General features: G+C 46.8%; 1 protein-coding gene across 3 annotated transcripts in view; it reads left to right on the top strand.

Annotated features, from left to right (window-relative positions):
• LOC122944880 (ubiquitin carboxyl-terminal hydrolase 31-like) overlaps positions 1–10,542 on the top strand; it is a 54,019-nt gene extending 43,477 nt beyond the window's left edge. For all 3 annotated transcript variants that reach the window (XM_044303587.1, XM_044303588.1, XM_044303586.1), the window contains 4 exons: positions 2,287–2,512; positions 3,225–3,383; positions 3,508–3,660; positions 5,439–10,542. In XM_044303587.1, the coding sequence (XP_044159522.1) occupies positions 2,287–2,512; positions 3,225–3,383; positions 3,508–3,660; positions 5,439–6,838 (1,938 nt within the window). In that variant the 3' untranslated portion in view covers positions 6,839–10,542. The remainder of the gene's footprint in view (positions 1–2,286; positions 2,513–3,224; positions 3,384–3,507; positions 3,661–5,438) is intronic.
• The last annotated feature ends 3,250 nt before the right edge of the window (positions 10,543–13,792 follow it).

Here is a 13,792-nt window from a genome sequence, read left to right as displayed (position 1 = left end):
GAAGTTCGCTCAACACTACTGATGACCTATCCAAAGTATTAAAGTCATGAAAAACCATTTTAAATCTTCAGTAGTTTCCCACATAATCACTCACCCCTTACTTCCCCAAAATGTGATGTTTTTAACTCGCTGCATCGGGTTTACCATCTGTAGTCCAGCTTCAGCTTGGTGGTTGAGCTCAGTTCCATCACACTAGGAGTTATAGGAAGATGCAACTGTTTGCTCATGTGAGGGAGCACAATATGAGGTGCACATGAGGACATAGGCGGCGAAATACAGGGGAAAGAGAATAGTCTGGAATAGATGGCAGCAATGCATGATTGGAATTAGTCTGCTACCCACATAGGTTGCTGACTCTTCCTGCACAGAGAAGGAGGGACCCAACAATGTGACGAGAGGTACTTATACATTTAGGATATAGTATTAGTGTTGCGCTGTGTGTAACGACCCTGGAGACTTCTCACCCAAATGCCGGAATACCCCTTTTAAGACTGACTTTAAAATGTATTACACAGCTGCTATACGTTGTCCTGTTGGCAATATTATGATGCTTCTGTATGATATTTTATGGCATATGGATGTCATAAAGGGGGACTGGTTTCCTACAAAGTGTTACCCTCGCTGTACCATTCTCAGCCTGGCCGCTCATTACATGGTTGCACATTCATTTGAAAACTTTCCCTGGTTATGTGAGCTGATCCAATGGCTGTGAACTTGCTTTATGAGCTGTATTTTATTAAAGGGGTTTTCCTGGAGTTCAGTACTGATGGCCTATCCTCAGCATAGGTCATCAGTGTCTGACTTTTGCACCTCTGCCAATGAGGCCGCGGTACTCCAGTCAGCGCTGCATCCTTCTCCCAGAATTTCAAGACCAGCGCCGTACATTGTGACCTCTGAGGAAGCAGTTTTTTTTTTTTTTTTCTGGAGGCCCCTGAGGAAGCTGGTTTTTCCAGCTGTACACGTGGGGCAGAATTTGTGTGCTCACGAGGTCCTGTACGCCTATTGCTGTATTGTTACTTCATGTTTATCATTGGATGTCACGTTTAGATTTTTGTATGGCTTAGCTCATTCTAATGTGTCCAGGTCTTCATGACTGTCCTTATTTTCGACTAGTTCGCAAACATTAATGGGAGGACATATACAGGTCCTATATAAGGTTTCTCTTATTATATAGAGTATTTTAATGTTGTGCTTAATAAGGATTAATTTACATTTTAATTAAGATTGGATGTACACTGTTTCCATAGCATTTCTGGTATTTGTTGTACTACATGGCGTTGGAGCCCAGGCCCATTCACTTAATGGGACTGAGCTACACATACGCCTGGTGACCAATGAACGTGACATCACTGGCCTCTTCGAACAGCTGATTGACAGGGGGGCAGGAGGCGGGCCCGAGTCGGGCCCCGACCAAGCAGATATCGATAGCTTATGCTTAGGATTGGCCATTAATATTGAACTCCCTAAAGCAGGCATGTCCAAACTGCGGCCCTCCAGCTGTTGCAAAACTACAACTCCCAGCATGCCTGGATAGCTTACAGCTATTAGGGCATGCTGGGAGTTAGTTTTGCAACAGCTGGAGGGCCGCAGTTTGGACATGCCTGCCCTAAAGAACCCCTTTAAACTTGAAGGGGCTCTCCGGCCATTTCACCTAATTAGTAATTATAACTAACCTATGTACTCACTCGGCCCCCGATGCCACCGTCTCTGCTGTGCTTGCACACGCTGCAGGCTCTTCTGCCCGGGTCCCAGAGCATGCACTTTTGCCTGTCCAGCTTCATTTACTACAATGCAGCTGAACAGGAAAAGGGGCCACAGCGAATGTGAGACGGTGGAATTGGGGGCCTTTTAAGAACTATGTAAAAGAGATTTCCTTCCAGAGGTTAGCTACAACTACGGATTTGGTGAAATAGGAACCCCTTTAAATAAGACACATCTGTAAATACTTGTATTTTCCTTGATAAAGCGAGTCAATTGACAACTGGGCAGCTGTCCAATCAGTGCTGACTGTAGGGACCCATCCCTTTTACACAGGGAATGGTAACGCCCAGTTGTCATTTTATTCACATTTCTGTGAGGAATAACAGAGGGACGGCACAACGCAGAGATCTAAGATGAGATGCTTCAGAACTGCTTTATTATGGGGAATATTAATATTTAATAAAAAAAAAACAGACCTGTCAGGAGAGGTCCTGTCATCTAGGGTAAAAACACTTAGATTACTAACACTAACCTGGAACGTAGTCGTTGGCGTCGTCCTGTCTCTAACATGTTCTGTCTGCGCAGGATGGGGATCGAAGGGTGAAGCTGCAGAACATAGTCCGCTTCCCATTAGTAGGATTGGATATGACACCCCACGTGGTCAAGCGCAGTCAAAGCTCTTGGAGCCTCCCGTCACACTGGTCACCGTGGAGACGTCCTTACGGCCTGGGGCGTGACCCTGAGGACTTCATATATGACCTTTATGCTGTGTGCAACCACCATGGGACCATGCAGGGAGGGCACTATACAGGTATGATGGGGGGCAAAATCCATGTGCAAGTGCTGCTTTCGATTTTACAGGAGCCATGACTTAAACTGAGGCTCTCATGGGTTTCCCTCATCTGCTACTGCACTGGAAACCTGACAGGATGCAAATAGTCTTAAAGGGGTTATCCAAGACCTGTAATAGGTTAGCATTATAGCTCTTGGATAACCCCTCTAGGGCTATTCCAGTTTAACAAAAGCTATCCCCCATCCACAGGATAGTGGATAACTTTTAGATTGGTGGGGATCCTAATGCTGGGACCCCCACCGCTCACAAAAACAGGGGCCCCGTGCTCTCTGGAGTCCCCTAGAAATGGACGGAGTAACAGTACACAGCTCGCCTATCTTCGGCGCTCCCATATAAATGAATGGAACTGTGGCACACATTTCTGACCAGCCTCTCCATCCGTTTCTGGGGGCTCCCTGGGGTACAGGTTCTTCTGACTGGTGGAGGTCCCTGCAGTAGGACCCCCACTGTTCTAATACTTATCCCCTATGCTGTGGATAGGGGATAGCTTTCTCTAACCAGAATGCCCCTTTTGGTGTTGATTGTATGTTGCCTTTGAGTGCATAGAATTGAGTATCTACCCCCCCCCCGCCTTTATATTGAATGGAGCACATGTCATTAATGATCTGTCCTGCTTGGGAACTGTTAAAGAAGTCCGACTCTTGGTGTAACCAGCATGTCTGTGTCTCAGCATACTGTAAGAACTCTGTGGACGGCATGTGGTACTGCTTCGATGACAGTGAAGTACAGGCCCTCGCAGAGGATGAAGTGTGTAAACCAACCGCCTACATCCTCTTCTACCAGCGCAGAGCGGCTGTGCCATCCTGGTCGGCGAACAGTTCTGTGGCAGGTATGTTTTCTTACAGCTTTCATTTCATGGATGCTTTCATTTACTCACTGGAAAGCATACCGGACTGTCGTTACGTTATGGGTTCAAGCACATCCTCGAAAATCTCTATTCTTGTACGTTGCAGGTTCCACAAGCTCCTCACTATGTGATCACTGGATCTCTAGATTACCCGGCAGCCGACAGCCCAGTATTGCATCAGCGGCCTCTTCTAGGAGAACATCTCTGGCATCACTGGCGGAGTCTGTGGAACTGACGGGGGAGAAGAGTGAGGACGATGGTGAGACATAACTCTCTACTATAATATCTTTTTAACGGTAAACTGGTTCAATGTTGATGATTTGGCAGCACGGTGGCTCAGTGGTTAGCGCTGGTGCCTTGCAGCAGTGGCGTCCTGGGTTTGAATCCGATCGGGGACAACATCTGCATGGAGTTTGTATGTTCTCCCCGTGTTTGCGTGGATTTACGCCAGGTGCTCCTGTTTTCTCCTACACTCAACACAAAAAATATACAGATTGGCAAATTAGCTTTCTATAAAATTGACCCTAGGGTGCACTGGGGATCGAGCAGCTATATGGCAGCCACTGACTTCCCAGGCAGTTGCCACACATCTATCCCAGTGCTTTGAGTAAGGGCCCATGCACATGAACATGTGCCGGCCGTGGCCATATTGCAGCCCGCAAACAGCGGGTCCGCACTATATGGGCACCAGCCGTGTGCGCACTGTATCACGGATGCGGAACCATTCATTTAAGTGGTTCCGCAATTTGGAATATATGGAGCAGAAGGCCACGAAAGCACTATAGTGCACTTCCGTGGCACTTCAGTCCATGCCTTCTCACTGCAAAAAAATAGAACATGCTTTTTTTTTTTCCTCCTCTGCAGTGATGACTGGTTATGGACCAATTCAAGTTGAATGGGTCTGCATTTGTCAAGGCAGGCCACACAAGGGGTGCCCGTGCATTGGGGACTGCAATTTGTGGTCCCCAATGCACGGCAGGGGCGGCACACGTTTGTGCGCACGAGCCCTAACTGTGAGAAAAGCGCATTACAAATGTTTGTCATTGTCATGGTTGTCTGGAAGTAATTATCACATTTGTTTTCTGACAAATTTTTGATCACAGCCAATATGATTGTGGATTTCAGGCGCTGTAATACAGACACCTTTTTAGCAGTTGCAGTGACTGGACCTCCCCCATTTCTACTTAAAGGGAGTCTGTCAGCAGTTTTGAGCCCTCCAAACTTCTGTCAACACTATAAATGTGACTGGACGTGCAGCGCAGGCATCCTCAAACTGCAGCCCTCTGGCTGTTGCAAAACTACAACTCCCAGCATGCCCGAACAGCCTACAGGTATCAGCCTACAGCAGGGTATTGTGGGAGTTGTAGTTTTACAACAGCTGGAGGGCTGCAGTTTGAGAATGCCTGATCTAGAGTAACTGCCAAGCAGATTACATGGCAATAAATTGATGTTTCATCCCAGAAGACCAAGAGACGGACCTTTCACGTTCAGTGCCCTGAACCCGTTCAAGCCCCTCCGCTCTGGTCTAAGTGACAGCTAGGAGACCGCTATAGCTCACACTCAGAATGGAGGGCAGGGAAGCATTTAATTATAGAGAGCCCTGGACATTGAACATGAAGACCTCCTGTTGGACACTTGGGGTCTTGCTGCCAGAATTTGCATGACCATCACTGTAGGTGTTTTTGCATTGCTCCTCCTTGCGGTCAGCAGTTTTCATGCTGACAGACTCTATCTGGTTCAGTAGAACTGTGCAAGGTGCAATGGTTTGATCACACTTTGTGAATACATCCCAGTACAGATAATAGACTATGGCCTAAAGCTCCATGGATTGTTCCCCCAGTTTTCTCTCTCCCAGTTGGCAAATCTGCTCAGTTTTACTGTAATGGAAAACAAAACTTCTTTGCCATTTGGAAGACTTGACAGCCAGAGACTCTCCCTATGTAAACGGATTTAGTGGTCATATTTCTAACCAATACCTTTAATTTGCTGACTTGTATTTTACATGCCTGGGCTTTTAATGTATTTTTCATCCATTAGGTGGCTTCTCTTCCCGGCCGTTTGTCCGCAGCGTCCAGCGCCAGAGCTCCGGTCGAGCCTCTATCACCAGTCCTCTTGTCTCCAATGAGAATGGATTTAGACCATCTTGGTCACTTGCAGCGAAACTCCACCTGCGCGCAGCCACATCCTGCCGGCACCCCTCAGACTCTCCCATACACGGGTCTTCCCTCAGCAAGATCGGCGAGGCCGATGACCACGTATCAACATCCTGTTTTGGAAGCCTTCGCAATCTATCTGGCAGTTTTCATGATCATCTTGAAGGGGTACGACGTGAGCATCGCGCAGCATCCCGGGCCCCGTTGGCAGTAGCCGAATGTGGTGCTCAGAAAGATCAGGTGGTTAAGAAAACTGGAACCTCAGAGCCACCAGTCAAGACTGCGGCAGAGCTGGTTAGTAGTAACCCGTTGGATCCTATAGATAACAATAACCACATCGCCTTTGTCGATCAAAGTGATTCTGTGAGTTCGTCCCCTGTCCGCGAGTCTCCACAGAGCGAGGAAGTACAGACTAAGAAGCCTGTGACCAGTAAAGCTCCAGCTGTGACTGAAAAGGCAACACGAACCCCAGAGAAAGAGAGTAAGAAGACCATGACCGCTTCACCTAGCAGTAGTGGAAAACCTGTCTCCAAGACCAAGAGGAGTGAAGTCAAAACTCCTACACGTCGTTCATCTACACAGCAGAAGAAAGACACCGGGAAACCACAGGAAGCCTCCACTCCTGTGTCTCAGCCGAGGCTCAAATCCTCAAGTTCTGCACATGGAAACACCTCATCTCCAGCACCTAAGAAACCCGCTCCTTCGTCTAGAACCTCCTCTATATCCAGTTCGTCTAGTAAGCATAGAGCACCTGAAAAGACTCTTAGCAGGGAGGGATCTAAAATAAGCCTGGGCTCAGACAAAGCCTGTGCTACCAAACCCGGTAGCGCCTCCCGTGCTGCAAATACCAAGAGCAACGGCACTCCAGCAGATAGTTGTACTGTACGAAGTTCCTCCATGGCTAGCCTCCGCACACCTCAGACCGCAGCTCGGTCCAGTCTCAAGCGGGACAGCAAGTCAGAAGATAAGGGACTGAGCTTCTTTAAGTCTGCCCTGAGGCAGAAGGAGAACAGACGGTCAGCAGACTTGGGCAAGACCAGCCTGTTGTCTAAGAAACCAACAGGAACCAAGGGTGTAGGTCAAGAGAAGCAAGAGTCTGTGCCATCCTCCCCAACGGCCGAGGTGGCCCCGAGTCCCAAAAAGCATTCTGCCTTACCTCAGAACAAAACCAAGTCTTCCCCTGATGAAAGACAAGCCCAGTCATCTCCTGGTGGGAAAAAGACTGCTGACAAGTACCTTAAAAAATTCCCATCTTCGTCAAAGCCATTGCCTAAAGCTCAGTGACCCAGGGTGCAGGGGCAGCTGTGCCACAAGTCCCGACTGCAGATCCATGCAGGAGAAGCTGTCCCTGCCTACGCCGTTGGGAATGTATGCACTTTTTTTTTTTTTAATAACTTTAGTGGAGTTGAGGGTCTTGTCCTTGTATTCTCCCAGCATTGCTTGCGCATGGAAGTTGACTTTTGTGGTGTTAAACCTGCTGGTGGAGTAAGCCATGCCCTACCAGCCAAATGACTTTTAATTACTCAGCCCCAGTCCTGCTGAACCTTGCCCGCTTTGTCCTAATTCTCCAGGGAAGAGGAGGAATTATGTTTTTTGTTTTTTTTCCTCTTCTGCTAACAGAATGCTGCTTTTTATTCTTCTTATCTTCCTTACCAAAGCTCGGCTGTGACTCTAGCACAGAGGACAGTAGGAGGAAGGTTGGGTGACTTTTTACATTAAGGGGCGGGGAGCTCTAATCTTGGTAGACCCTTGTTCATACACCATTGAAGTTATCTGGAGCACTCTTCGAAGCTTCATGGTGTTCTCCATTACGTCATTATATCACCTATAGTGCGGCATATAGGACCTGTTGTGTTGATGTGGCTGCTCCCACTCATGCATAATCACTTGATATCATAACGGTTAACATAGAGATTAAGCTAACCAATGCCCGGTCAGTTGGTAGACTGCCACTGCTGGTTGCCTTGGTTCATACATACCCTTCCCCCATTGTGGCGGAGTTTTTTTTTTTTTTTTGGGGAAATCCTATCATCCTTGTCGATAGTGTAGCGTTTTGCGCGCTCTCATGTCATATCTCCACTCTATGCAGTACTATTGCACTGTATACTCACCACTATTCGATATAAAGCGCCGGAAAGCAAAGGGGGTTAAAACTGTAACTCCTGGCCGCCATTCCATGCACTTGATGTTTGTGAGCTTCGAGGCCGCTTCCTAGTTACCGCCCTGCAAGACTGAGGTCTATTCCACGCGGAGCAGTCCCTGCATTAGGTGCTTTGGTCATGCTGTGACGTGCGCCCTACGGTTTCATGTTTTCCTAGCTGATGACCTGGCTCCACACATGTCTTTCTCTCTCCGGCACCACCCCAGTGTTTAACCCCCTTCTTTGACCTCAGGAAGGATTTGTAATATCCCAGGGCAGCTTTTGTAGCAGTATTCGGAGATTGCAGGCAAAGAACGGAGAAGACCATTCGTCGGAGAGGAAGGTTTTCTTATACATTTCCTGTACAGCAAATGACATTCCAAAAGGTTGGCTTTTTGTTTTCTTTTTCCTAACGGCAGACCGCCATATCTGCCACTTCTGGTTTGCCAATCACATGGTGCTGCCCCCTATTAGTATAGCTGTGAAGTACAATACAGTAAAACACTAAAATTCCCTTTTAGATCAAGTGAACACAACGTGAATTGTTTTTATTAGTTTACATTTTTATATTTTCTCCTTTTCATTGCTGCTTGGGTAAAAAAGGAGAGTGGATCTGTGTCTTTTTTTCCCCTCCTTTTTTGTAGCACAGGCTGGCATACGACTGGACGAACGGCTGGACCTCTCCCTAGTCTTCTGTCCCTTTGCTCAAGCACTTATTTTTTTTGCATGGCAGTGTTTGAATGTGCACGCACTCGTAACCTATGCAAACTAATAACTGTAATTTACTCGGTGCTCTCACCTCCGACATATCTTGTGGTGTGTGTTGTGTTACTGACATGTCGTGACGGTCACAGGATGACAGCTTTCTGTTCTTTTTTAGTTTTTTTATTACTTTGTATCCCTTGCATCTGCTCTCAGTATCTTACTGCAGCCATCGTTGACCTAAGGTTATCATCTTTTATGCTTTTTTGTATTCACCTGCTGGACCGATGACTGCTCCTAGTCCGGTTGGCATGTTGGGTGGCGGAGTTCACAGCCACCTGCCTTTTGGGAAGATGAGGCCCTGAGCTCTTAGACCAGGCATGCTCAACCTGCGGCCCTCCAGCTGTTGTAAAACTACAACGCCCAAAATGCCCTTATGTAGGCTGATGGCCGTTCGGGGATGCTGGGAGTTGTAGTTTTGCAACAGCTGGAGGGCTGCAGGTTGAGCATGCCTGCCTTTAGGCGGTCAGTTCTTATCCTGACTTGGAGGGATGCAACTTTTTTTCACTCACATTTTGGAATTTCATGGTCTGTCAGATGAAGTTACAGGAAGGCAGCTGTTTCTACCCTCCCCGTAGAGGAGCTTGACCCACTCAGCTTGGAGATCAGCGTGTGCCTAGTGGTCCTACCGCCAACCAACTTCTAGGTGAGAATAGCTTCATATGAATGGCCCATGGAAGTCTAACAGCCCCCATTTGCCGCTGTCCAGGGTATAGGTAAGCGGCTCTGCTTCAGCTCCTCACCATTTTTAAGATCTCTGTTTGCTGTCAGTAAACTGGGAACATTTTTGTCCACATTCAAAGGCTGAGAAGAGCATTCTGATACCTAAGTGGTGCGCCTGCACCTATTGTGCATGACAAGCTTACACCCCTTAGATATGAACAGTGCTTCCGTTCACTGATGGCAAGCTGAGATCTTGAAATGACATCTTTATATGACCCCTTTTATAAAGGAAGTCCAAATAAATGTTTTAGGGCAACCCTGGAACAATGATCAGTTAAAGGGGTGTTCCAGTTAGATTGTTATCCCCTATCCTAAGACTAGGGGAGATAACTATTAGATTGGAAGGTGTCTTACCGCTGGGACCCCCACTGATCATGTGAACGTGGGCCCTGTACCCACTGAAATGAACGGAACGGCCAGTTGCACATGTGTGTGGCTACTTAATTAATTTCTATGGGAATTTCAGAGAGCAGAATACAGCGCACTCTGTGTCCTGAATTTCCATAGAAATTAATGGAGCGGCCGCTCCGTTTATTTCAGGGGATACGGGGGCCCCATTCTCGTGATCGGTGCCAGTGGGGGTTCCAGCAATCTAATAGTTATCTCTTATCCTGTGAATGGGGATAACTTAATCTAACACCTTTTAAGGCTACTTTCCACCATAGAACAGCCTGCCGAAGTTCTCTGGATCCGGCATTGCTGGATACTGCCGCCTGCCCACCGGACCCCATTGATTATAATGGAGTCCTGCAGAGATCTGGCTGCTACGCGGCAAATATGCTGGAAATCAGCTGGACAAAAACCACTGCCCGCAGCGTTTTTGTCTGGTCCATTCCTCGCATTCTCAGCCGGAACAGCCAGACGCAGGTGTGAAACTAACCAAAATGGGTGTAAAAGTGCAGTAATTTTACGCCATGAACATATCCGCCTCCAAATATACAGGCGGAGTTGCGGTGGAATAACTGCTGATTTTGCTTTTTGCATTGCAAAGTGTTAAATCCGTGGCACGTCCACATCCGATTCCGCGTGTGGATTTTGTCCGTGCTGTGAAATTACGCCACATGTGAATCCAGCCTCAAGGAGAAGCTTCTTTGTTTCTCCCCATCTTGGTTTGATTGTCTTCTTTTTAGCCTAAAAGGCTGGAGAAGCCCTGAGCCGCCGAATGCAAACTTTATGCAAATGAGGAACAATCTGCAAAAAAAAAATATATGGAAAATCTTGTACACTAAAGAGCGGACTGCAAAGGTTAGAGAGTCGCCTGCTCCGCTAAATGTTATGCAGCCCGATTTGCATAGCGCTTCCTCATTTCCATCCTCCCTTGGCTTTTGGCAGCGTGGCGCCGATGCCTGGGACGTTAGGCAGACTTCTTTTATTTTCTTGGCTTCTGATCATTGCGCTGCCCCAGGCTTTCGAAGGCATTGCGCTGTTCCAGCTGTACAAGGTCGCACTTTCTGCGACCTTATTGATCAAATGGCTGGCGGCAGAAGCTTGCGGATGGGAAACCATGTGTAAAATTCTTTCTGCCGTTCAGGTAATGGTGGGTATTGTCACCCGGGGCGTTTATTGCGGGGAAGTTCACATTGGATTAATGACTGAGAAATGTCCATTTTTTTTTTTTAAATGATTTGTTTAAAGTGACACTCTACCTATTGTCGGCATCATCATCATCATCATCATCAATCTAAATTCTGTACGGATTGCCTTCTTAATTTTTTTAAATACTGGCCAGAGGGCCACTGTTCTGATACAGAGCTCCAAAGCTTCTCCATTGGTAGTTAAAGGGAGTCGGTCACTCCTACACAGGTAAAAGCTGGATGTAATAGTATCTTACACTTAGCGATCTGATGCTTTATTCCATATGCAAATGAGCATTTAAGTGCACTGAGGGTGGGCCCAAGCCACTCCGTGTATACTTGTTTCTCTTGTCTCCTTTGCTATGCCCTCCCTCTCCTTCATGATCGACAGGGCCAGGAGAGATGACTATGCAGGAACTCTGTCAATCAGGAAGGAGAGGAAGGGGCTGGCAGGAGGCGCAGGGGTGCACAGTGGCTCGGGCCAGTCCTCAGTGCACTTAACTGCTCATGTGCATATGGATTAAAAGGACTTTTTCCTCCACAACGAAGCAATGGATCTCTAAATGAAAGGTATTGCATTCAGCTTAGTTAGCCCTACAAGGCATTGTGGTGTACCAGTGAATTTCCTTTAAATGTGAAAATGTTTTCTTCCTGCAGCCACCACTAGAGGGAGCTCAGGAGTTTACTGCATACTGTTTATACATTGAGCTCAGTAATAACACTGTATGCAGTGCTGGCTGCAAGTAGCAAAACATGTTTTCATGTAACTCTGCCCTATGCAGGGGATTTGGAGCTCTGAACATAATGCTGATCAATGGTGGATGTTCACTTTAGGGCCCAAACCTTTTTATTTTTATTTTAACAATTATTGGAGTGCAGCTTATTTTGACCTGTTCTTTTCTGTCTTTTAAGGCCCAAAATTGAAGGTGACCCTGATCTTGTGATAGACAAAGACGAGGGGCTGTAGCATCGGTTTGCAGCTTTTATGTTGTACGGATGCCACAACCCTTCATACAGGACACTGTCATCCTCGCCATTAGGGCTCATGCACACGAACGTATGTTCTTTCCATATCCGTTCCGTAATTTTTTTTTTTTTGCAGACCGTATACGGAACCATTTATTTAAATGGGTCCTCAAAAAATCAGTAAGTTACTCCGTGTGCATTCCATTTCCGTTCCGCAAAAAAATAGAACATGTCCTATTATTGTCCGCATTACTGACAAGGATAGTACTGCTCTATTAGGGGCCAGCTGTTCCTTTCCGCAAAATACGGAATGCACACGAATGTCATCCGTATTTTTTGCGGACTGCAAAATACATACCGTCGTGTGCATGAGGCCTTAGACAGCAGTAGCAAAGCTTTCCATGGCCTTCTGTGGAGTGGGCAGTTGCACAGCTTTGACTATATTATCTGTTAGCGCCAGATCCATGCTGAGTAGCGGTGCACCAGTACTACATTTGGGTGCACTGTCTGGTCTCACGCTGGCTGTTCAGTGCATGCAGTGTTTCCAACGTGTTTTGCAGTTGATTCCTACCTGGTACAACATGGACCTCCATGATTTCATTGAAGGTTGGTTAGCAAAACGGCCATAATCTGATAAGGGTACGCCGCACATGGTGTATTTTGTTGTGGAAAATCTTTCACACATCTGCATCATTTACATGCAAATCCTCTGCATTGCAAAGGGGTTAAAACAACAGCTTAAATAACATGCTGCGGATTCAAAGCCCATGCCGTGGGTTGGTGACACTTCTTAAAAATCTCATTCACTTTGCTTTACTGGAAATGCTGTGGATTTTCCACACCCAGTTCTACAGTATAAATTTTTAGATTTTAGCAATTTTCAGCCACACATTGTGGGAAAAAAAGGGGTTGCACGTGTTTTATTTAATCTAATTTTTTTTATATTTTGATGACCTATGCTCAGGATAGGTCGTCAATATCAGATTAGCAGGGGTGCCAGCTGTTTAAAGAGAAAGCACTGCTTGTACGACATTGCAGCGGTGAGTAGATATAATTGCAGCTCTGCCGTCCCATTCTCTTCAATGGGATGGCTACTCCCTGTTCAAGCGTATGGGACGGAGACGGCCCATTGAAGTGAATGGGGATAGAGCAGTTGTCATTACACCTGCTGAACGTCTCCTCAAACGGCTGATCGGCTCGGACCCCACCGATCTGATATTGATAGTCTATCCTGAGGATAGGTCATCAATATTAAAAAGCGTACAACCCTTTAAAGGGGTTCACCAAGATGTAATGCTTGCCAACCTAGGTCATCAATATCGGATCAGCGGCGTCCCCGCGATCAGCTGTGCGGAACCAGAACTACACGGCTCCCTTCACTGTGTAGGGGCCATACCAGTCACTTCAGTGGCAGATGCACAGCCACTACATAGTGCACAGAGCTGACGTCTGGTTTCGGCACAGAGTCGGACCCCCGCTGTTCTGATATTAATTGCCTTTCCTGAGGATAGGTCTCCAGTAAAGTCTCGGAGAACCCCTTTCAATTTATCCAAGCCTTGTGTGTCAGTAGTAAGACCTGAGATGTGTATCGCCGCCGTGAAAGCTCCGTTAGAAATACGTATTTTATTTTATTGTTTTTCATGAAAATCACACCCTCTCTCGCCCACAAGGCTGTTTCTGGTATTGCATCTCATCCCCATTCACTTAAAAGGAGCTGAGCTGTAATTCCAGGCACCACCTGTGGTAAAGAGTGGTGCTATTTTTGGGGCAGGGGGTGGATTACAATTTCATGAAAGCCCTCACGTTGTGCTGTATAGTCAGGACCTCAGTGGACCATTATACCTTTTATTCTGCAGACCCCTTCTCATATCTGGCTGCCCAAGTATTACAATACATTTCTTCTATGTTGTGTTTTTCTTGTTGTAATTTTTGCTGCTAATTGATGAACATTCCCTTCCAAGGACATATCGAAATAGGCTGAAATCTTGTATTCAGGGCAGGAGCAGCCAGTGATCGGTGCTCTGGTCAACTGTTGACCACTTTGGGGGCATTAGCCACACGTGCCGGACATCC

The sequence above is a fragment of the Bufo gargarizans genome, chromosome 8 (genome assembly GCF_014858855.1).
Source record: "Bufo gargarizans isolate SCDJY-AF-19 chromosome 8, ASM1485885v1, whole genome shotgun sequence".
Lineage (NCBI taxonomy): Eukaryota > Metazoa > Chordata > Amphibia > Anura > Bufonidae > Bufo > Bufo gargarizans.
The sequence above is the reverse complement of the archived record's forward strand: the minus strand, read 5'-3'. Positions and strand labels throughout refer to the sequence as shown.